The sequence below is a fragment of the Nycticebus coucang genome, chromosome 12 (genome assembly GCF_027406575.1).
Source record: "Nycticebus coucang isolate mNycCou1 chromosome 12, mNycCou1.pri, whole genome shotgun sequence".
NCBI lineage: Eukaryota > Metazoa > Chordata > Mammalia > Primates > Lorisidae > Nycticebus > Nycticebus coucang.
The window spans coordinates 13172397-13196567 of NC_069791.1; the positions used below are offsets into that span (position 1 = coordinate 13172397).

General features: G+C 49.7%; 2 protein-coding genes and 1 non-coding gene across 5 annotated transcripts in view; 1 reads left to right on the top strand and 2 right to left on the bottom strand.

The window, feature by feature from the left end:
- Window positions 1-22020, top strand: ITGB7 (integrin subunit beta 7). Of its 2 annotated transcripts, XM_053557241.1 has the most exons (16): window positions 1-105; window positions 7826-7948; window positions 8268-8471; window positions 10335-10536; window positions 10618-10788; window positions 11375-11616; window positions 12269-12427; window positions 12728-12823; window positions 12986-13075; window positions 14742-14888; window positions 16318-16511; window positions 17028-17251; window positions 17474-17693; window positions 17847-18052; window positions 18307-18467; window positions 18693-22020. In XM_053557241.1, the coding sequence occupies exons 3-16, from the start codon at window positions 8271-8273 to the stop codon at window positions 18771-18773; spliced, it is 2394 nt and encodes a 797-aa protein (XP_053413216.1). In that variant the 5' UTR covers window positions 1-105; window positions 7826-7948; window positions 8268-8270; the 3' UTR covers window positions 18774-22020. The 2 variants fall into 2 exon arrangements, with proteins under 2 accessions (XP_053413216.1, XP_053413217.1); XM_053557242.1 differs by lacking the exon at window positions 8268-8471 and having other exon boundaries at window positions 25-105.
- Window positions 1911-2017, bottom strand: LOC128562828 (U6 spliceosomal RNA). Its single transcript, XR_008373528.1, has one exon. It is a non-coding gene; the product is annotated as a U6 spliceosomal RNA (small nuclear RNA).
- The window catches only part of ZNF740 (zinc finger protein 740), a 12598-nt gene continuing 7806 nt past the window's right edge, over window positions 19380-24171 (bottom strand). For both annotated transcript variants that reach the window (XM_053557272.1, XM_053557273.1), the window contains exon 7: window positions 19380-23215. In XM_053557272.1, the coding sequence (XP_053413247.1) occupies window positions 23126-23215 (90 nt within the window). In that variant the 3' untranslated portion in view covers window positions 19380-23125. The remainder of the gene's footprint in view (window positions 23216-24171) is intronic.

The following is a 24171-nucleotide window of genomic DNA, read 5'->3' on the forward strand; positions in this document are numbered from 1 at the left end:
AAGTCTCCCCCACTCAGGGTGTGTCACTTCCTCCTCTGCAGCCTCTCAGATCAGTACACAAAGCCTGCCACTGCCGCCAGAGGAAGGGCTGCTCTGCACGCACCTGTGAGTACTGGGACATCAGCCCTCTTACCTTCACTCCTTGCAAGCCTAGGCCCACCTGGTCCCAGCCTCCTGGGAAGAGGGCTCTGACCTGGACACCAGGGGGCTCTCTAAACTTGAGAAAGGTTTTGAACCCCTTTCTGCATCCATACGAGATTCCTATCCCTGTTCCCTCTTCCAGTTTCACAACTCCCATCTCCATCTCTCCCCCTAGAGTAGGGCTGGGAAAAGAAGTGGGGATGTGTGAGTGCTGTCATTTGAGTGTCTGCCACATGCCAGTGTAGGATTCTCTCAACATTTCTCCCAGGAGCCTTGCAAGCTGCCTGAGACTTTGCCCTTCACTCAGCCTTCTTCCCAGTTGGCATCTTGGCCATAGGTGCAAACTCCTGGGAGACTGCAGCCCAGCAACTCAGTTCTATCTTTTCTTTATGGCTCTGAGTGGGCAGCAGAGGGTTCTGACTTGAGAGGTGGATGGCTGGAGAGAGGTTCTGTCTCTCAGCTGCTAAGGAAACTGGTAGGGGGTGCATTGAGTCAGAATGGAGTCCAGAAAAATGAGACAACAGTTTGGTCTAGGGCAAGAAGAGAAGACTGAAGAAGACTTCCAAGGAAAGAGAAATGGGATTAGGAAGAGCTTGCCAGGGTTAGTGGGGAGGACATGATCTTTGATGGTGATGGTGCCTGAGTTAGAAGGGAGGCAAGCAGCAAACCTTGGTCCCTGCCCTGCCTCTAGTGCACTAAGTGACCTTGGGCCAACCACTCTGGGCTTTAGCTTCCCATATGTAAAAAGGGGGTTGGAGTAGAAGATTTTGCCGTTCTTTGGAATGGGAGGGAAAGGGGGGGTGGGGAGGAAGTAAAACAAAGAACTGCACAGAAGTGGAGAAGAGAAAAGCAGAGAGATGTGATCAAAGGAATAGGAAGGACCCAGAGGTAAAGGGAGAGAAAGAGGCGGGGGCGGGGGAAGAGACAGAGAAGCAGGCGGCAAGGCATGTGTCCCCAAGGAGGGGAGAAGAGGGAAGAATTAGGAAGAAAGGGAGGAGGAGAGGGCTGTTCAGGGAATCCCAGGGCCCCCTTTAAGGGGAGATGAATGGGTTTGAGGTGTCTGCATTTGTCCTATCCTGGAAACTTGTGCCCTGTGGGGCCCCACCTGTGAGAGATGAGTCAGAACTGTGCTTTGGGCTGCAGCATCTCCAGCCTCCCTGACCACAGGCGGCAGAGCAAGCAGGCCTGAGGTTACAGGGGGGCCCCTCTGGCCAGGGGGGTGGGGGTGTTGGAGGCTCCTCCCTTATTTACTGCACCTGAGGTTAGGGTTAGGGTTAGCAGGATGGGGGTGTTCAATGACTTGGCACCCCACCCCTTCCCCACACTCCATACAGAGCATCTGGACCTGAGACTGGGTCCAGGCTGAGGAGGATGCAGATGCTTCATGACAAGGAATTAGTTGGTCTTTCTCATACACTGCTGATGGGAATGTGAACTGGAACAGCCCCTCCCCTAGGAGCTTATGTTGGCAGTACCTCCCAGTATCCATCTACTAAGCCTGCACAACCTCCTACAGATTCTCTCGCACACGTGTGAAATGACAAATACATGACTTTTCATTGCAGCATTATTTGAGTAGTGAATAATTAGAAACAATTTAAATGTGTGTCATTGAGAGACTGATTAATCATGGCAAGATGTATACATGCAATGCATGCCTTTATTATGACTAGAAAAATGAACAAGGAATTTCTTAGTTTTCTTTTTTTTCTTATTAAATCATAGCTGTGTACATTGATATGATCATGGGGCATCATTTACTAGCTTCAAAAAATATGGAACGCTTCACGAATTTGTGTGTCATCCTTGCTCAGGGGCCATGCTAATCTTCTCTGTATCGTTCCAATTTTAGTATATGTGCTGCCGAAGCGAGCACTCTTAGTTTTCTAACGTAGAAAGATCTCTGGGGCGGCGCCTGTGGCTCAAGGAGTAGGGTGCCGGTCCCATATGCTGGAGGTGGTGAGTTCAAATCCAGCCCTGGCCAAAAACCAAAAAAAAAAAAAAAAGAAAGATCTCTAAGAAAAGTATCAATAGTTGAAATAAAAAAAAGGGAGGGGGAAAGGGTGGCGCCTGTGGCTCAAGGAGTAGGGTGCCAGCCCCATCTACCAGGGATGGGGGGTTTAAGCCTGGCCCTGGCCAAAACTGCAAAAAAAAAAAAAAAAAAAAGAAAAAAGGAAAATGGGGGGAGGGGATCAAGGCACTGTGACCAACGCTTGTAATCCTAGCACTCTGGCAGGCTAAGGTAGGAGGATTGATTAAGGTCAGGAATTCAAGACTAACCTGAGCAAGATGGAGATCCCATCTCTACTAAAAATGGAAAGAATTAGCTGAGCATGCCTGTAGTCCCAGCTACTTGGAAGGCAGAGGCAGGAGGATCCTTCGAACCTAGGAGTTTGGGGTTGTTATGAGCTAGATTGCACCACTGCACTCTTGCCCCAGTGACAGAATGAGACTCTGTCTCAAAACATAAAAATATAAGCAATTTTAAAAATGTGTGGAAAACTGTGTGTTCTACCATTTAAAAGGTATATTCAAAGGTCAGGCACGGTGGCTCACACCTGTAATCCTAGCACTCTGGAGGCCGAGGCAGGTGGATTGCTGGAGCTCAGGAGTTCGAGACCAGTCTGAGCAAGAGCAAGACCTCTTCTCTAAAAATAGGCAGGCGCTATGGAGGGTGTCTGTAGTCCTAACTACCTGGGAGGCTGAGGCAAAGAGGATCACTTGAGCCCAAGAACTTGAGGTTGCTATGAGCTATGACACCATAGCATTCTACTGAGGGTGACAAAATGAAACTCTGCCTCAAAACAAAAAAAGAAGTATATTCATATTGATTTGTATTTGAATAAAACAATCTCTAGAAAGATTACAAGAAAAAGATAATAAATAATATTTATTTAGGGTAGGTGTGGAAACTGGGGTGTATAGTATATGGGGTAGAAGATTTTTTACTCTCTTATTTAACTTTTTTTTTTTTTTGTAGGGACAGAGTCTCACTTTATGGCCCTGGGTAGAGTGCTGTGGCCTCACACAGCTCACAGCAACCTCCAACTCCTGGGCTTAAGTGATTTTCTTGCCTCAGTCTCCGTAGTAGCTGGGACTACAGGCGCCCGCCACAACGCCCGGCTATTTTTTTTGGTTGCAATTCAGCCGGGGCCGGGTTTGAACCCGCCACCCTCGGTATATGGGGCCGGCGCCCTACCGACTGAGCCACAGGCGCCGCCCTTAACTTTTTTTTTTTTGAGATAGAGTCTCACTCTGTCATTCTGGGTAGCATACCATGGCATCATCATAGCTTACATCAAGTTGTCTTGGGCTCAAGTGATCCTGTTGCCTCAGCCTCTCAAGTAGCTGGGACTACAGGCACCTGCCACCACGCCCAGATAGTTTTTCTTTGTTTTTTCTTTTTTTTTTTTTTGTAGAGACAGAGTCTCACTGTACCGCCCTCGGTAGAGTGCCGTGGCGTCACACGGCTCACAGCAACCTCTAACTCTTGGGCTTAGGCGATTCTCTTGCCTCAGCCTCCCGAGCAGCTGGGACTACAGGCGCCCGCCACAATGCCCGGCTATTTTTTTTTGTTGCAGTTTGGCCGGGGCTGGGTTTGAACCCGCCACCCTCGGCATATGGGGCCGGCGCCCTACTCACTGAGCCACAGGCGCCGCCCCCAGATAGTTTTTCTATTTTTATTTTTATTTTATTTTATTTTGAGACAGAGTCTCAAGCTGTCGCCGTGGGTAGAGTGCCGTGGCCTCACAGCTCACAGCAATCTCCAACTCCTAGGCTTAAGTGATTCTCTTGCCTCAGCCTCCCAAGTAGCTGGGACTACATGTGCCTACCACAACACCCGGTTATTTTTTGGTTGTAGTTGTCATTGTTGTTTGGCAGGCCTGGGCTGGATTCAAACCCGCCAGCTCTGGTGTATGTGGCTGGTCTTGGCTGCTTGAGTTACAGGCACCGAGCCAGTTTTTATATTTTTAGTAGAGATGGGGTCTCACTATTGCTCAGGCTGGTCTCAAACTCCTGAGCTAAAGCAATTCACCCACCTCAGCCTCCCAGTGTGCAAGATTATAGGCGTGAGCCACCATGCCTGGCCTTATTTAATTTTTTAATTTTTTTTATGGTAAAATACTAAAAAATGTATCATTTTAATCACTTTAAGCGTAAGATTCTGTGGCATTAAATACATTCACAATGTTGTGCAACCATCATCACTAATTCCAGAACTTTTTCATCATCTCCAAAAGAAATTGCTGATTAAGCAGTCACTCCCAATTTCTCTCCCCCATTCCCCCCCCACCGGCCCCGGCAATCTACTTTCTGTTTTTGTAGCTTTTTCTAGTTTGGAGGTCATATAAATGAAAATGTCATATAAATGAAATCCTACAATGTGTGCTCTTTCATGATTAGTTTTGCTCACTTAGCATGATTTTTCAAGGTTCGTTCAGGATGTAGCATGTATTGGTACCTCATTGCTTTTTATGGCCAAATAACATTCCATTATATAGATATACAGCATTTTGTTTATCCATTCATCAGTCAATGGACATGTGGGTGGTTTCCTCCTGTTAGCTATTGTGAATAGTGCTACTATGAACATTTGTGTACAAGGTTCTATTTGAACATCTGTTTTCAGCTCTTTTAGGTATATATCTAGGAAAGGAATCATCAGATCATAGGGTAATGGTATGTTTAACTTATGAAAAACCAAACCGTTTTGGACAGTGGTTGTACCATTTTACATTCCCATCAGTAGTGTATAAGGATCCCAATTTCTCCACATCCGCATCAACACTTGCATTTTTCATTTTTTTTGGGGTGGCGCCTGTGGCTCAAGGGGTAGGGCGCCGGTCCCATATGCCGGAGGTGGTGGGTTCAAACCCAACCCTGGCCAAAAACCAAAAAAAAAAAAAAAACACTTGCATTTTTCATTTTTTTGACTGTAGCCATTCTAATAGCTATAAAGTATCATCTCATTGGGGGTTTTGATTTACATTTCCCTGGTGACCAAGGGTGTTGGGCATCTTTTTTTGTTTGTTTGATTTTGGCCATTTGTCTATTTTCGTTAAAGAAATGTCTATTTGAGTCCTTTGATCATTTTTTATTTTATTTATTCATTCCTTCATTTATTTATTTATTTATTTTGAGACAGAGCCTCAAGCTGTCACACTGGGTAGAGTGCTGTGGCATCACAGCTCACAGCAACCTCCAGCTCCTGGGCTTAAGTGATTCTCTCGCCTCAGCCTCCCAAGTAGCTGGGACTACAGGCGCCCGCCACAACGCCCAGCTATTTTTTGGTTGTAGTTGTCGTTGTTTGGCAGGCCTGGGCTGGATTCAAACCTGCCAGCTCTGGTGTATGTGACTGGCACCTTAGTCGCTTGAGCTACAGGCACCAAGTCTCATTTATTTATTTTTAATTTTTTTTTGTGAGACAAAGTCTTACTTTGTCACCCTTGGTAGAGTGTCGTGGTATCATAGCTCACATCAACCTGTAACTCTTGGGCTTAAGTGATTCTCTGAAGCTGGAACTACAGGTCCCCACCACAATGCCTGGCTATTTTTAGAGATGGGGGTCTTGCTGTGGCTCAGGCTGGTCTCAAACCCCTGAGCTCAGGCAATCCACCTGCCTCCGCCTCCCAGAGTACTAGGATTACAGATGTGAGCCACAGCATCCTTTTGCTCATCTTTTAATTGGGTTGTTTGTTCTTTTGTTGTTGAATTGTAAGAGTTCTTTTTTTTTTTTTGGTTGGGGCCGAGTTTGAACCGGCCACCTCCAGTATATGGGGTAGGCGCCCTACTTCTTTGAGCCACAGGCGCCAGCCGAATTGTAAGAGTTCTTTATGTATTGCAGATACTCATGGTGCAAATATATATATATTTGCAGCTTTTGGCTGGGTTTGAACCCGCCACCTCCGGCATATGGGGCCTGAGCCCTAATTCTTTGAGCCACAAGTGCTGCCCTGATCTGCAAATATTTTCTCCCATTCTTTGAGTCTTTTTACTTTCTTTATAGTGTCCCTTTATGAACAAAATTTTAAAATTTTGCTGAAGTCCAATGTATTTATTTTTTCTTTTTTCCATATTCATTTTCATCTATACACAGTTTTTAGGAATTCAATTTGATCTATTTTTTTATTTTGTTGCTTGTGTTTTTGGTGTTATAGATAAGAATACATTGCCAAATCCAAGATTAGGAAAATTTACCCACATATTTTTTTTTGCAGCTTTTGGCTGGGGCCAGGTTTGAACCCTCCACCTCTGGTATATGGGGCCAGCACCCTACTCCTTGAGCCATAGGCACTGCCCTTATTTTGTCACTCTCGGTAGACTGCTGTGGTGTCACAGCTCACAGCAACCTCCAGCTCTTGGGCTTAGGAGATTCTCTTGCCTCAGCCTCCCAAGGAGCTGGGACTGACTACAGGCACCCACCACAAAGCCTGGCTGTTTTTTTGTTGTTGTTGCAGGTTGGCCGGGGCTGGGTTTGAACTCGCCACCCTCGGTATATGGAGCTGGCACCCTACTCACTACACAGGTGCCGGCCTACCCCCGTATTTTCTCCTAGAAGTTTATAGTTTTAGCAATTATATGTAGATCTTTGATCCATTTGCAGCTAATGTTTGTACATAGAGTGAGGTAGAGGTCCATTTTATTTTTTTGTATGTGGATTTTTGCAGTATTCTCTGTACCATTTGTTAAAGATGATGATGATGATGATTTTATTTATTTGAGATAGAGTCTCACTCTGTCACCCTTCATAGATTGCCTTGACGTCATAGCTCACAGTGACCTGAAATTCTTGTGTTCAAGCCATCATTTTGCCTCAGCCTCCTGAGTAGCTGGGACTACAGGTGCCCTCCACGATGCCCCACTAATTTTTCTTTTTTTAATAGAGATGGTGCTAGCTTTTGGCTCAGGCTGGTCTTGAACTCAAGAACTCCACCTGTGCCAGCCTCCCATAGTGCTAGGATTACAGGCATGAGCCACCGTGGCTGGCCTTAATAAAGTTTTTAGGCTTGACGCCTGTAGCTCAGCAGCTAGGACGCTGGCCACATAAAGCTGGGCTGGTAGGTTCGAATCTGGCCTGGGGCCTGCCAAACAATGACAACTACAACAAAAAAATAGCTGGGCATTGTGGCGGGTGCCTGTACTCCTGGCTACTTGGGAGCCTGAGACAAGAGAATCCCTTAAGCCCAAGAGTTTGAGGTTGGTGTGAGCTGTGACGCTCCACTCTACCAAGGGTGACACAGTGAGACTCTGCCTCAAAAAAAAAAAAAGGAAAACTTAATACATTTTTTAAAAACAGGAATTTTCCTGGTCTTACTGGAGGTCATTCCACGAATTACCCTGGGGTGGAAGTCTACCTCCACTCTAGATTTCTTTCTCCAATCTAGATTCCGTTTGTACAAAGTGGATTTTCTCAGGAAACAGAAAATCTTTAGTAACATTGGCCTTCCTTCCTCCCTTATCCTAGACCTAGAGAGTTCTTCCTGTGGCCTACTGTTCATTTCTCTTGCTGCCGTGTCAGCTAAATAGAGCTACTCTTTCTGGACTCTTTCACACACTCCCTCATCTGCTCCCGCCTTACTTTCTTCTTACTCCCACTCACAGATCTTCTTCCCTCATTTAGAACCCAGGATTGTGAACACTGCAATGCCTGTCAGATTATTTATTCCATTCCCTCACTTTACAGATGTGGAAACTGAGGCCTAGAGAGAAAGTCTGACTTGCCACGCAGCCAGGGAGTGACTGCAGCAGGACCTGGATCCAGCCCTTTTCCTGTGTGGTTCTCCAACCTCTGCGGCTTGGAATCTTGGTGAATATACCTGGGTATAGACCTTGGTGGCTCCAGGCCCAGTCCCCAGACCCTTTGTTAGGCCATTTTTCCCACCTTGGCCAATGACATCTGCACAGAGGAGGGACAGATCTTCTCCGAGGCCCCTACACCAGCCTGGTACCTGCATCTTCCCACTATCTGGAAGAAATTGCTCAATTCACAGGAGAAGTGAAACTGTGAGGGAGATGAAGAATTAGAGTAGAGTTTTGAGAGTGGCAATCTCAAGCTAAGTTTAGATGACTGAGAACTTGGGATCTATTCTGAGGACCCAAATGTCCTCTTTTATATCCTATTATAGGCCATGGTGGCTTTGTCAAGGGTCCTTGTTTTCCTGCTGGCCTTGAGCAGAGGTGAAAGTGAGTTGGATGCCAAGATCCCATCTCCAGGAGAGGCTACAGAAAGGGGGGATCCTGATCTGTCCCTTCCAGGGTCCTGCCAGCCAGCCCCTTCCTGCCAGGAGTGCATCCTCTCACACCCCAGCTGCGCATGGTGCAAGCAACTGGTAAAGATGAGCCTGGGGCCTTTGAACCATGTGTATGTGTATGCGCAGCCCCGATACGTGTGTGATTGTAGGCACATGTATGATTTCCTCAGTACACTACACGGTCTCATGTGTGACTGAGTTTGTGCACATGGGACTCCTGTGTGTGATTGTGTGTGTATGTGGGTCACATGCATGCAAGTTTCCTATGCATGTATGAGTATATCTGTACCTGTTTGTGTATACATGGGAGAGACTTGTGATCATGAATTGGGAAGAAGTGTGTGCTTGAGGAAATTTATGCTTGTGTATAGATAGAAGGAATGATAGGTAGAAATGTGAAATGCCATAACAAAATACCATAGACTAGGCAGCTTAAGCAGCAAGAATTTATTTCTCATAATTCTGGAGGCTGGGGGCATTGCCTGTGGCTCAAAGGAGTAGGGTACCAGCCCCATATGCCAGAGGTGGTAGGTTCAAACCCAGCCCCGACCAAAAAAACGCAAAAAAAATAAAAAATAAAAAATAAATTCTGGAGGCTTGGGAAGTCAAGATCTTGACTTGGTTCTCTGCTGTGAGGGTTCTCTTCCTGGCTTGCAGATGGGTCCCCTTCTTGCTATGTCCTCACATAGTAGCGAGAGAGAGAACAAACTTTCTGCTGTCTCTTCTTTTGTGGGCTTAATTCCACTAATTCCATCATGAAGCTTCTGCTCTTATGACCTCATCTTATCCTAATTACCTCCCAAAGGCCCCTTCACCAAATATCGCATTGGAGGTTAGGGCTTCAATATAAGAATTTGGTGGTGGTGAGTGGGGAACAGAATTCGGTCCACGGTACAAAGTGTGTAATTGGGTTTCTGAGTCTGTGTTTAAAGATGGAGGACATTATGTTCCTGGGTGCGTAGCAGCCTCTGACTGGGCAGGTAGAAGGGTAGGGGTTGCAAAACTGTGAGCTTAGAGGGGAGTGGGAAGGCTTGCACTATTTATCTGGCCAAGAAGGATGCTGGGGAACAAGCATCTTCCTGGCTGTTGTTTGTTTATGTTTTAAAGAGACAGGGCTCAGAGCAGGACAGGTGTCTGAGCGAGGGTCTGGAGTAGGCAGAGCTCTCCCTCTCTTACAAAGGAAGATGGAGAGTTAGATCAGCCCAGCCCTCCCCAGATAAAAGCCAAGGGCAAATTCATCATTCCTCAGAGCTGCAGGCGCTGAGAGGGCCAGCACATGGTGAATCTGGGTGGACAGGAAGGGTAGACTCTGAATCTGGGGCAGATGAGAGACAGAGGTGCAAGTCTGGAGCTGGGGAGCTGGGCCTCTTGGAACAGTTGGTTCTGTATCTGTCTCCACCAATACCCAGACCATCGGCTGGCACCCTGGCCAGCTGAGAAGCCGCTGCAACCACTTCCTTCCCCTGTGGTCAGGGGTACCAGACACATTAGGGGTAAAGTTTAAGGTGTTGCCTTCTTTTCTGTTCCTATTCTTCACCTTCCCAGAAATTGTGGCTCTCAGTCTGACCCCCTTCCAATTTGATCTGACCATGCAGGAGAGGGTAAACTGGGAGGCAAGGCTCCCCAGCTTTGTGTGGTAGTGAGGTCCTCGAGACAGGAAGTCTGTGGCTCTAGGGGAAGGAGAGGGTGGGTGGCTGGGGAAAAGAGGAGTTGAGGAAAGAGGGTGGGAGGGACTGCTATGAGAAGTGGGCTCTGACAAGGAAGAAAGGACATGAGTTCAAGGTTCAAGGGTAGTTGGACAGGAGGGGAGGGAATCCGAGTGTTACCTGGGCTTGACTTGGGGGTGGGGTTAGAGATGGCTGGGTTCGAGGGTGGTGTTCTGGAAGCAGGGCTGAGCGGCGGGTGCCGGGGTCCCGACGTGCCGCCCCCCTTGCGGAGCAGAACTTCACGGCGTCGGGGGAGGCGGAGGCACGGCGCTGCGCCCGGCGGGAGGAGTTGCTGGCTCGCGGCTGCCAGCGCGAGGAGGTGGAGGAGCCCCGCGGCCAGCAGGAGGTGCTGCAGGACGCGCCGCTCCGCGAGGGCGCCCGCGGCGAGGGGGCCACCCAGCTGGCTCCGCAGCGGGTCCGGGTCACGCTGCGGCCGGGTGAGTGAGCGGTGGCGGCGGGGCAGAGGTCGAGGCGGGGGTTCGAGGGCGCTTGGCTGACCCGCGCCTGCCTTGTTCCAGGAGAGCCTCAGCGGCTTCGGGTTCGCTTTCTCCGTGCCGAGGGATATCCGGTGGACCTGTACTACCTCATGGACCTGAGCTACTCCATGAAGGATGACCTGGAGCGCGTGCGCCAGCTCGGGCACGCCCTGCTGGTCCGGCTGCAGGAGGTCACCCATTCTGTGCGCATTGGTGAGCCGAGCGCTGCCCCCACCCTGCTCGTGTCCTTGACTCAGAGGTCCTGACCTGCTCTCTCCCAGGGGTTAACAGACCAGGCCAGGCCGCGGGTCCCTGTACCTCTCCCCACAGACACCCATCTTCTAGGGCAGAGCTGGAGGGGACTGTCCAGTAGGACCCCTCATTTTACAAGAGGTCTGACCGAGCATCTGAAGCGACTATTCAGACACCTTCCCAGGTTCACAGCTGCCCTGGACTTACTGACCTGGATGTCTCTGGTTCCACATTCTGTGCCATCTCTCCTGGGTTCAAGATCCTCCTCCTTTGCCTCAGGCTGCTGCCACAACTTACACCCTGGCCTTTCTCAGCCCTCAGGAAGACCCCCTCTGTTCCCCCTTGTGCCCTCCTCTGAATGACCTCCAGCTTCTACTTCCCTAAAACGGTAGCCTCAATCCTGCCTTATGGACACAGCCTCTCCCATCACCTTCTCCATGGTTGTCCATCCTACCCATCCTCCACTTCCATGAAGTCCTCTCCCGACCCCACAGCATCCTGCCGCTGCCCAGTGACTGGCACAGCTTTCATTCCTCCCCTCTTCCAGGTTTTGGTTCTTTCGTGGACAAAACTGTGCTGCCCTTTGTGAGTACAGTGCCTTCCAAGCTGCGCCACCCCTGCCCCACCCGGGTAGAGCGCTGCCAGTCGCCCTTCAGCTTTCACCACGTACTGTCCCTGACAGGAGATGCTCAGGCCTTTGAGCGGGAGGTGGGGCGTCAGAGTGTGTCTGGCAACTTAGACTCACCTGAAGGTGGCTTCGATGCCATTCTACAGGCTGCACTCTGCCAGGTGAGGAGCTGGGCCTGGGATCTGAGCCTGAAGGACTGACTGGGAACAGGGCTGCCCACTGTGGCTGTGTAGTGCACAATTGATACCGTGGTCACAGTAGTTTGCATTTTTTATTTTTTTGAGACAGAGTCTCACTTGTTACCCAGGCTAGAGTGCCGTGGAGTCATCATAGCTCACAGTAACTTCAAATTCCTGGGCTCAAGTGATCCTCCTGTCTCAGGATCCCAAGTAACTGGGAATACAGGCACCTGCCACAACGCCTGCTAATTTTCCTATTTTTAGTAGAGATGGGGGTGGGGGTGGGTTTCTTCTTGCTCAGGCTAGTCTCAAACTCTCCTGAGCTCAAGTGCTAGGATTACAGGCGTGAGCCACCACGCCTGACCAGTAGTTTGCATATTCATTTTAATAATTACCTGGTGATTGGAGTAAAATACCTTGAGGAAGATGCATGTTTTTCTGATTCATGAGAAGGCTTCCCCTACCTAGCAGCAGCTTTGTTTTGGGATCCGGGGAGAGTAGGGAGAAGCAAGGAGCTGGAGGCAGGAGATGAACAAATGATTCAGAGTGAAGCCAGCCAAATCTTTGGCTCATAGAGTTGGGTGGCTGAAAGGCCATGCCTTGGTATATACCCTACTGCCCTACTGCACCCCAGGAGCAGATTGGCTGGAGAAATGTGTCCCGGCTGCTGGTGTTCACTTCAGATGACACATTCCACACAGCTGGTGATGGGAAGCTAGGTGGTATTTTCATGCCCAGTGATGGACATTGCCACTTGGACAGCAATGGCCTCTACAGTCGCAGCCCAGAGTTTGTGAGTCCCCACCCTCACCTTAAATCCCCCCCATCTGGGCCATACCTCCATTCCTTCAAGGACCCTCACCCCTCCCTCACCACCACCCTTAGACAGCTTTCTGTCTTCCCCAGCAGTTCCTCCTCTCCACGTCCTCCCAGCTGCTCAGATAGGAAACCTGTGTCACCCCATTCCCCACTTCCTTCCTATTCCTCACCAATCCAGCTGGTAGAGCCTGGTTTCTGGATTCTTTGGGCTGAGGGACCTTGCATGTTTTGAAGGAGACCCATGTGCTCACCTTGTGTGCTCACCCTACCCCAGGATTACCCTTCTGTGGGTCAGGTAGCCCAGGCCCTCTCTGCAGCAAACATCCAACCCATCTTTGCTGTCACCAGTGCCACCCTGCCTGTCTACCAGGTGAGAGCTAGCTAAATGTCAGACACCCTAGCCCCACCCCAGCCTTTCTTAATTCTCCCAAAGATCCATTCCCCACCCCCCATACAGACCCCTTACAGACCCCTAGGAGCCCATTTTCCTAGGGCTGTGATACACCATTTTCCTCAACTCCCCATAACTCAGGAGCTGAGTAAGCTGATTCCTAAGTCTGCAGTGGGGGTGCTAAGTGAGGACTCCAGCAATGTGGTCCAGCTCATCATGGATGCTTATAATGTGAGGGGCCGAGGTTGGGGGGCAATGGTGAGGGTGGGCACTGGGGACAGGTGCAAAGAGGCCCTCAGATGGGGTGGCAGAGCTAAGAAGAAATGATCATTTTTGGTCTCACATTCCATAGCTCCTACCTATAGTTTGCATGTGGCTGTCATTAATAGTTCACTGAGTCTCACATTTACAAATCTTTCTTTTTTCTTGAGACAGAATCTCACTCTGTCACCCTGGGTAGAGTGCCATGGCATCATCATAGCTCACAGCAACCACAAACTCCTGGGCTCATGCAATTTTCTTGCCTCATCTTCCCCCTTATCTGGGACTATGGTACCTGTCACAAGGCCTGGCTAGTTTTTCTATTTTTAGTAGAGACCGGGTCTTGCTCTTGTTCAAGCTGATCTCAAATTCCTGAGCTCAAGCAATCCACCTGCCTCAACCTCCCAGAGTACTAGAACTATAGGCATGAGCCACAGCTCTGGCACATTCACAAATCTTAAGTGTCTGCCATGTGCAAGCATGGAGTCCTGCTCTGGGCAAGAAAGAAAAGCCATATGCACCGAGCTTTTATTTCATGCTGAGCACTGCCCTAGGTGCACATACTGTTTGCTATCTCATTTTACCCCAACAAGACCCCTGCTCCATAACTGTTGTCTTCCCTATTTATAGATGAGGAAATTGACACAAGAGGCTAACTTGCCCAGGGTCACAGGCACAAATGGAAGGGCTGTGTATAAAGAATGTGAGATCTGGAACCTGCTTTCACTAAGTTTATAAACAATTCAGGGATATTCTTCACAAAAACCACAGAATTTTAAGGGTAGAAGGAACCACACATTCTTTTTTTTTTTTTTTTTCACAAAAAACTCCCAGTATTTCCTGGGGTTAGGTTTTTTTCTCTTTCTTTTTTTTTTTTTTCTTGAGACAGAGCCTCAAGCTGTTGCCCTGGGTAGAGTACTGTGGCATAACAGCTCACAGCAACCTCCAACTCCTGGGCTCAAGCGATTCTCCTGCCTCCGCCTTCCAAGTAGCTGGGATTATAGGCCCCTGCCACAATGCCCAGCTGTTTTTTTGTTTTTTTTTTTTAAGTTGCAGCCATCATTGTTGTTTGGTGGGCCTGAGCTGGATTCGAACCAGCCAGCTCAGGTGTCTGTGGCTGGCGCCTTAGCCACTTGAGCCACAGGCGCTAAGCCCTGGGGTTAGGTCTTATCTCTGCAACTACACTGTCTGTAGCCTTCTTGATGACAGGGACCATGTCCTAAATCCATGGCAAAAAGATCTAGGACTGTATCAAATTTCCTAGGACACTCAGTGTGATGAGTCTGTCCTTATGAGCTTGCATACATCTAGATTGTTATTTCCTGAGTTAGTGTTTGACAAACATGATCACTGCACACTTACAGCACCTGGCCAGCCCTTGACCCCCAGTGGCCCTCATTGGCAGTTGTTTTGAAATGCTGTATTAGAGGCCTTTAGATTCTACCCCCCCCCCCCCCCCCACACACACAACATTCTCACAGGTCCTTGCTCCAGAAATGTCTCTCGCCTGGGCAGAACGGATAGAGTGCCGGCTAGCAGAGGGCAGGGTGCTGGCAGAATGGGAATGGCTGGAGAAGGCATAGGTGGGGGTTGGGTCTTGCCTTCACATGGTTACCCACTCACTCTCTTCCCACAGAGCCTGTCATCCACTGTGACCCTCGAACACTCTTCACTCCCTCCTGGGGTCCACATCTCTTACGAATCCCAGTGTGGGGGTCCTGAGAAGAGGGGGCATGAGGCTGAGGATCGGGGACAATGCAGCCAAGTCCAAGTCAACCAGACGGTGAGAGCTGGCCAGGATAGGCAGAAGGAAGGAAGCCGTGGGTGGGTGTGGAAAACTGAACCAGGCAGGAAAAGATGGGGGCAGGTACAGGGGACAGTGCCAGAACATGGGGTAGTCCTTCCATCCTTTCTGAGAGGGTTTAATAACAGCTTCCTCAGGCATGTTTCTAGATGTGTGTTATGGTCTTATCCTTTAATTGATTAAATTATATTTTAATTTCAAAATATTAAAAGGGTACAAATGTTTTTTGGTTACATGATTGCTTTTGTAATGCGTGAGTCATGGCTGTATGTGTGCCTATTTTCCTCCCTTGTCCCCCTCCCTCCTGCATGATTTCCACTGAGTTTTATTTTATTGCTTTATTTATTTAGAGTGCCGTGGCCTCATAGCTCACAGCAACCTCTAACTCTTGGGCTCAAGTGATTCTCTTACCTCAGCCTCCCAAGTAGCTGGGACTACAGGCACCCGCCACAACGCCCGGCTATTTTTTTTGTTACAGTTGCAGTTTGGCCGGGGCCAGGTTTGAACCCGCAACCCTCGGTATATGGGGCCGGCGCCCTGCTCACTGAGCCTCAGGCGTCGCCCTCACTTTATCACCCATGGTAGAGTGCCATGGTGTTGCACACCTCACAGCAACCTCCAACTCCTGGGCTTAGGCGATTCTCTTGCCTCAGCCTCCTGAGTAGCTGGGACTATAGGTGCCCACCATAATGCCTGGCTATTTTTTTTGTTGCAATTTGGCTGGGGCTGGGTTTGAACCCATCACCCTCGGTATATGGGGCCGGCACCCTACCCACTGAGCCACAAGCGCCACCCTATTTTTATTTATTTATTTTTGAGACAGAGTCTCAAGCTGTTGCCCTGGGTAGAGTGCCGTGATGTCACAGCTCACAGCAACCTCAAACTCTAGGGCTTAAGTGATTCTCTTGCCTCAGCCTCCCAAGTAGCTGGGACTATAGGCACCTGCCACAGTGCCCGGCTATATTTTTTGTTGCAGTTGTCATTGTTGTTTTAGCTGGCCTGGGCTGGGTTCGAACCCACCAGCCTCGGTGTATGTGAGCAGTGCCCTACCCACTGAGCTACGTGTGCCACCTAATTTTCACTTTTTTAGAGAGTGTTTTGCTCTGTAGCAGAGGCTAGAGTGCAGCATCATCATAGCTCACTGTAACCTTGAACTTCTGGGCTCGAGTGATCCTCCTTCCTCAGCCTCCTGAGTAGCTGTGACTACAGCTGTGTCTACCACATCTGGCTAATTTTAACATTTTTTGTAGAAATGGGATCTTGCTATGTTGCCCAGGTTGAGATTCTAGGCGTGAGCCACTGCACCTGGCCTATCCCTTAATTTACTAAAGGGTAGGGCTCTGGACGGTCAGTGGGTTGGTGTGTGCACGTGTTATCTGGATCTGATTCCTGCCCTCACTGTCCTCAGGTGAATTTCTGGGTTACTCTCCGAGCTACCCACTGCCTCCCAGAGCCCCATTTCCTAAGGCTTCGGGCCCTTGGCTTCTCGGAGGAGCTGACTGTGGAGTTGCACACGCTGTGTGGTTGCAACTGCAGTGACACTCAGCTCCAGGCTCCCCACTGCAGTGACGGCCAGGGAAACCTACAGTGCGGGGTGTGCAGGTGAGGGCTGCTTCTTCCCTTCACCTGGCTGGCTCCCCACAGACAGATTCTTCCCTGTATTCTTCCCCCTTCGCTTTCCTCCCTCCCACTGGAGTCTCCTAGACATCAAAACACTCCCCTTGAACCGCTTGTCTCCAATCATTTTGAGAATATGGGTTTAGAGTATCCTGAGAGAGGCTCAGCGCCCGTGGCACAGTTGTTGCAGTGCCAGCCACAAAAACCCAGCTGGCGGGTTTGAACCAGCCCAGACCAGCAGAACTACGACAACTGCAACAGAAAAATGGCAGGGCATTATGGCAGGCACCTGTAGTCCCAGCTATTTGGGAAGCTGAGGCAAGAGAATCTCTTAAGCCCTGGAGTTTGAGGTTGCTGTGAGCTGTGACGCCACAGCACTCTACCAAGGGTAACAAACCAGGACTCTGTCGGCGGGGGTGGGGCGGGGAATCCTGAGAGAGGCAGGTCAGGGATGGTCAAACTCCTAGACCCTCTTCTCTCTCCTCTGCCTTTCCCTCCCAGCTGTGCCCCTGGCCGCCTGGGTCGGCTCTGTGAGTGCTCCGAGGCTGAGCTGTCCTCTCCAGATCTGGAATCTGGGTGCCGGGGCCCCAATGGAACAGGGCCCCTCTGCAGCGGGAAGGGACAGTGCCAGTGTGGACGCTGCAGCTGCAGTGGACAAAGCTCTGGGCGTCTGTGCGAGTGTGATGATGCCAGCTGTGAACGACACGAGGGCATCCTCTGTGGAGGTATCTGGAGACTTTGGGGGTGTCTGAGGGGCCCTCCCAAACCAATTAGGGTCAGAGAGCTTCATGGCAGTGAGGGCCAATGTCAAAAGATTCTGGTACATATGAGTTAGGTTAGAGCATGTCTGGCATGCTTGAAAGGGACTAAATACAAGGACATGGGCCTGTGATGGCCAGTTATTTGTGGGGAGTTACGGTTGTCATCTGTGTATGGTTCTGCCCCAGGCTTTGGCCGCTGCCAATGTGGAATATGTTACTGTCACGCCAACCATACGGGCAGAGCTTGCGAGTGCAGCGTCGACACTGACAGCTGTGTCAGTCCCGAGGGTGAGCTTTGCAGTGGGCGTGGACAATGCAAATGCAACCGCTGCCAGTGCTTCGAGGGCTACTATGGTGCGCTATGTGACCAGTGCCCAGGCTGCAAGACACCATGCGAGAAACACAGGTGAGGCCTCAGGTCTTGAATCTTGGGAGCAAAGGCATAGTGGGGCTTGAAGAGCTACTTACTCCTGTCTGCCTGCCCTCATTGCTTGGGGTGCGGTTGTGGGTAGTGGGTGACAACTGCCCAGCTGCTAACTTACTGGCACCTACCACACAGGGACTGTGCAGAGTGTGGGGCCTTTGGGACTGGCCCCCTGGCTACCAATTGCAGCACAGCTTGTGCCCAGGCCAATGTGACCCTGGTTTTGGCCCCTATCTTGGATGATGGCTGGTGTAAAGAGAGGACTCTGGACAACCAGCTGTTCTTCTTCTTGGTGGAGGAGGCTGGAGACAGGGTCATGCTGAGAGTGAGACCCCAAGAGAGTAAGTGGGCAGAGATGTCAACCAGAGGCCTGGAAATTTGATGGGCAGGTGAAGATAATGGGAAGCTAGGCTGGAGGCTGAAGCAGAGTCCAGGGCAGGGGCAGAGGTGATGGAGCATGTGCACAAGATGAAGGCCCTGAACAGTGCCGATAACCCTGGACTCTACTGGGTTTTCTTTGCTTTCGGTGACAGGGTTGCAGAGACGGGATACCTTGTAAGCATCAGTTGATCTGTGTCCTGTTCCTCCCCTACAGAGGGAGCAGACCACACCCAAAACATTATGTGGGGCTGTGTAGGGGGCATCGTGGTAGTGGGATTGGGGCTGGTCCTGGCTTACCGGCTCTCAGTGGAAATCTATGACCGCCGGGAATACCGTCGCTTTGAGAAGGAGCAGCAGCAACTCAATTGGAAGCAGGTGAGGTGACTGCTTCCTGGCCCTCCCAGCTGGACTTTTCCTTGCTTTCCCTGGTTGGGTCCCTTTATGCTGTTTCCACACCCAAATTTAGCCCTGACTCTACCCACCGCTCTGCTTCCACCAGCTCCTCTGATGCTGCAAAGTCATAGGCTGGCCTCTTAGGACTAGATGAAGGGGACAAGGAATCTGGGATTTTCACTCATAATTTGCAAAATCTTTCCCCAGGACAGCAATCCTCTCTACAAAAGTGCCATCACAACCACCATCAATCCTTGCTTTCAAGAGGCCAATGGTCCTGCTTTCTGAATGAGGGATACTCACCCATGACTCTTTAGGCCAGGGCTGTACAGGAGGACAGTGGGAGCTGAGGGGTGAGTCTAGCAGGCAGGAGCCTGGTAGGTTACTAAACCACTGTAGGAGTAGTCACTATCATACTTCATTTTAGAGTGACACCCAAAGACTGCTTCCTATTGCTGTGACCTTGCCTCCCTGCCTCACAAGGAAGGTTACACCACCCAAGCATACAATAAAGTCTTACCTGAGACCACAGGTGTCACTTGGCTTTACTTCGCCAGGGCAATGCAGACTGTTTAGTCTGTGCCTTAGGACATTTCATGTCCATTCTCCTCCTCCTGCCATTCGAGGCTGGGGAGTTCCCTGGTGCTAATGCAGAGCCGCAGGCCACAGATGGCACGTCTGCTGGGGTCTACCCTCGTCCAGGCCTGCTGTCCACAGACTGATGCCCTGTTCTTGTACTTGCTGCTCCTCTGTAGAGAAGGGGAGCTTTGAAACGGTGTTTGTAGGGTGCTAGAGGTTGTGGGGTAGTTATGTTAGGGGAAAAAAGGAAAACCATTACAGCTGCTCTGGCTCCCAGTGAAAAAGCTTCCCCAAAAGACATTCTTCCCAAAGAGATAAGTAGAAAAGCCCCATTTTCTTTTTATTTAAATATCCTAAATATATCACGAAGGAACATACACTGCACTTTAATGGTAAAAAGATACAAGTTTATAACATCTTATAAAAACTACCATTTAAAAGTGATCTTGTCCATTTGATATTCCCCTCCCCCATAGCAAAATAAGTATATTAAAAAAAGAAAAAGAGAGTGAAGACAAAGGGTAGGAATGGGATAGTTGAAGATGAAAGCCCCAGGGCTGCAGCGGAGGCAGAGAGCATCTGGGGAGAGGGTTAAAGCTGCGGTGGGCCTTCGCTCACAAACCCTCCAATTTCAAGCCATGGGACACAATCAGTAGCTAAGTGATGATGAGGCTGTTGGGAAGGCTCGAAAAGACTTGGGGTCCTGGGAAGGGTGGGGCTGGCAAGGCCCGGGACAGCAGCCCACCTAGGAATAGGCACTCTACTTTCCCAGGTACCCCAGTTCCACACCTTGCCCTGTCTCCACCTCCCCTCACACACCCGAGGCATCTTTCCAGTGCAAGGCCCCATCCCAGCAAGAGAAGGGTGGGGTGCTGGGCCCTCTAAGCACTACATCACTTCTTCCACCCCTTTGTTCCTTTCCTCACATATCCACTGCCCCAGAGCATCGGCACCTCAACTAAACTCCCTACCTGGCTCCTGAGTTTTCTCTGCACCCAATTCCTCAGCAGGGTGGTTCTGGTACAGCTGTTTGTACATACACTCAGAAGTTCCCTCCTTCCCCCAGGCAGGAAGTCAAGGTCTGTGGGGAGTCAGAGCACCCTGACCCAGTACACATAGAGGCATAGGTCACTCATGATTCTCTCCACCTCACCCCCACCCAATCTCAAACAGATTAGCTGTAAATGGCAAGGAGAAAGACCCACCCCTACCTTTTTCAAAAGCAGTTTGGGGGGACAGTTTTCTAAGTCTTTTAAAGTGGTATTTTAGGATGCTGGAAGTCTTGGAGGGGGTGAATCATCCCAGAGGTGAATGACAGAAAAATCCCAGCCCCAGCAGAACCCTCTAACAGGAGAGGACTGGCTCACTTGCAGAAAGATATCCCTGCTTGCAGAGGCCACAGGGCAGACAGATCCGAGGACTGAGATCTAAGTTCCGGACCACATTAAATGGGAGTGTCAGCATAAAGCCAGAAGAGTACATGGCAGCAAGCATTCCTCAGTGTCTCCCCCACTGGACCTCAGATGCTGCCGGGGAAAATCTGAAGAGTTCCACATCTCCTTTCCTTCCCCCTGAAATATACCAGTGGTATCGATGACCCTCCTGCACCCCTTATCCCTTCCAGAATAGGTAATAGCCAGGAATTGCTGCTGCTATTCCCTACATTCTCTAGGAAATGAAATCCCAATTCCTGCAGGTCGTCATCTCAGATTCCCACTGAGAGCTTGGAACTCAAGTTCACCCAGGCTCCATGATTACTCCTAAGATAGTTACCCTGATCTGCCAGCTAGGGTAGGCTATGGTGGGAGCCAACCAAACCCCAGAACCTCCTATAGGATCTTTTCCTTAGGAGGAAGGGTTTATTTCACCTTAGAAAATTCATGTTCATAAGCCTTGGCTTGGCTTAGAAACACCCTAACCATTACCCTAACCTCTAGAATCAATCTAAAAAAATTTCTCCAGGACAAAGCTTTTCTGTTCCCTAAATTGTGTTCCTCAGCTCCTGCTGAAACCTCAGGCACCCTTCAGGTTTTGGTGGGAGAAGGCTGTTTTCTACTCACCTTCTAAGGCAGCAGTTCTCAACCTGTGGGTTGCAACCCCTTTGGACTGTATTAAAGGTTCACGGCATTAGGAAGGTTGAGAACCACTGCTCTAAGGTGAGGATCAGAGAAGGGTTTGGCTCAATAACATGTCGTTTCTGGCTCGGCACCTGTAGCTCAGTGGCTAGGGTGCCAGCCACATACACCAGAGCTAGTGGGTTCAAACCCAGCCAGGGCCTGCCAAACAACAATGACAACTACAACCAAAAATAGTCCCAGCTACTTGAGAGGCTTGAGGCAAGAGAATCGCTTAAGCCCAAGAGTTTGAGGTTGCTGTGAGCTGTGACACCACAGCACCCTACTGAGGGCAACATAATGAGACTCTGTCTCAAAAAAGAAAAAAAAAAAGTCATTTCCTCCAAGCATACAAACATGAACACTCACATAACACACACACACACACCCCTGATTACTTCTGGGGGCAGACAGGGTGGTGGTGTCAGAGCAGAGAGGAGCAAAGAACATGGTTAACAATAAAACCTACATTCATGTTTTCCCCCAATCTTTCCTCTGCAGCACCCTCCCCATCACCACCGAATTCTCTGTTGGGTAGGGGTGGCCACCAAGCAGGAAGCTAAGGGTGGCACTTGTAGCTCAATCGATAAGCATGCTGGCCACATACACCTAGGGTGGTTGGGTTTGAACCTGGCTTGAGCCTGCCAAGCAACAATGACAACTGCAAACAAACAAACAAAAAAGCCGGGTGTTGTGAGGCGCCTGTAGTCCTAGCTACTTGGGAGGCTGAGGCAAGAGAATCGCTTAAGCCCAAGAGTTTGAGGTTGCTGTGAGCTGTGACGCCACGCACTCTACCGAGGGCGACAAAGTGAGACTCTGTCTCAAAAAAAAAAAAAAAAGAAGGAAGCCAAGATCTTGTTCTTTGGGACCAAAGGACAGACCTCTATTTTCTCTACCTGAATACAGTGATAGGACTTCGGAAGCAAGAATAGCTCTTACTGCTCAACAGTCAGGTCAGAGGACAACAAATTCCTTTGTTCTGTGAACAGTTGTTAGCCAACTTGGGACTAGTCTAGGGTTGCTCCTAAGAGAGCACAAGGAGAACCCCCCCTGACATCCCTAAATCCTTGCTCAACACCTCTGTCTGGCTTTAGGAGTCAATAGCAGTGAGGTAGCCACAAACTACTTCCAAGACCAATTGCCCAAAGAAGAAAAGGGTTTCATGGGCCCCTTTCACCTAGGTTTCCTCCTAAAGGCACTTGAGCTGACCCCATCAGGTACCAGTGTGGCATGGGCCACAACACCCAACTCTTGCTCTTCCCTGGAGGAAGAAAGAGGTACCATTCACTCTTTTTGGATCTAGCCCTGTCTGCTCCTTCCCTTTGTCCCTACAGTGTTTAAGAAGCCAAAGTAAGCTCAGCTGCCACCCCTGATCCTAATATCCCTCAAATAGGAGATGAGGTGCAGAATTGTGGAACACTGAGGATCTATTGCAACTAAAAACTCAGTTTGGGGGGAGAGCTGGACCAGCCATAGTCCCTGCTTTGGACAAGGACTCTATGCCTCCAGATTATCTGTATCCACAGTATACCTGCTGAAACTGCTTTTGGATGAACAAAAACAAGAACAGAACAAAACAAATAAATCCCCTTCCCCAATCTTTTCCATTTTAGCTGCCAGCTAGCGTCCAAGGTTGTGGGAGCCACACTTCAGTCTTGGTCCTGTACCTTGAGTTCCCAACTATGACCTCAGCCAAGGGTTGAGGGACTAGTTCCCCTGCCCAGGAATGCCGCAGGAACTTCCCCAAGATACTCATAGTCTCAAATTATTTACAGAGCTGAGGCTCTGGGGCCACTGTCCCCTGATGCACTCTTCTGGTCTCCTGGGTCCACTCCTCCAGGAGGGGGACAGGTTCAGATGTGGTGGTGGTGGGACCATCAGACCAGAGGGGGGTGCGCTCTTCAGTAGATTCTTCTGATCACTCCCACCACCCGGGGCCCCTAGCGCCTATAGAGAAAACTGCCCGTCGGAGGTCTTGGACTGGCACCCCTGGCACATCCGTTTGTGTCTGAGTAATCGATCTGTCCGAGAAAAACACTGAGAAGAAACGGAAGGGTAAGTGCCGGAAAGGAGAAACTCAGCTACTATTAGCTAGCTCCCTCCCCACACAGGAGGCAGATGTCACATTCAACACGTGGGCAGGGATGGTGAGATGCGTGCTGTGTTTAAGGCAAGCTTTAGAGACAGTGCCCGGGTCTGAATCCTGGCTCAATCACTTAGCAGCTGTGTGACCCTGGCAAGTTATCTAACAAACTTGATCTGTATACTCATCTGTAAAATGAAGCTAAAAGTACCTACTCACAGGATTAGCTGCTTTATTCATCAAATATTTATTGAGTATCTGTCTTAAGGCAGGTACAGTTCTTGGGGCTGAGGACAGAGTGGAGACCAGAGGACAAAGTCTCTGCCCTCATGGAGCTTTCATTCTAGGGTTTTGAAGATTCAGTTTTGTTTGTTTGTTTTTTTTTTTTTAGAGACAGAGTCTCACTTTGTTGCCTTCGGTAGAGTGCCGTGATGTCACAGCTCACAGCAACCTCCAGCTCTTGGGCTTAGGCGATTCTCTTGCCTCAGCCTCCCAAGAAGCTGGGATTAAAGGCGCCCACCACAACGCCCAGCTATTTTGTTGTTGTTGCAGTTTGGCCAGGGCTGGGTTTGAACCTGCCATCCTCGGTATATGGGGCTGGGGCCCTACTCACTGAGCCACAGGTGCTGCCTCAGTTTTTTTTTTTTTTTTTTTTAAGACAAGAGTCTCACTTTGTCACCCCAGGTAGAGTGCCGTGGTCTCACAGCTCACAGCAACCTCAGACTCTTGGGCTCAAGCAATCCTCTTGCCTCAGCCTCTCAAGTAGCTGGGACTACAGGTGCCTGCCATGATGCCTAGCTATTTTTAGAGATGGGGGTCTCCCTCTTGTTCAGGCTGGTCTCAAACTCCTGAGCTCAAGTCTTGGAGTGCTAGGATTATAGGGGAGCCACCCTGTAGACTGCACTGGGCC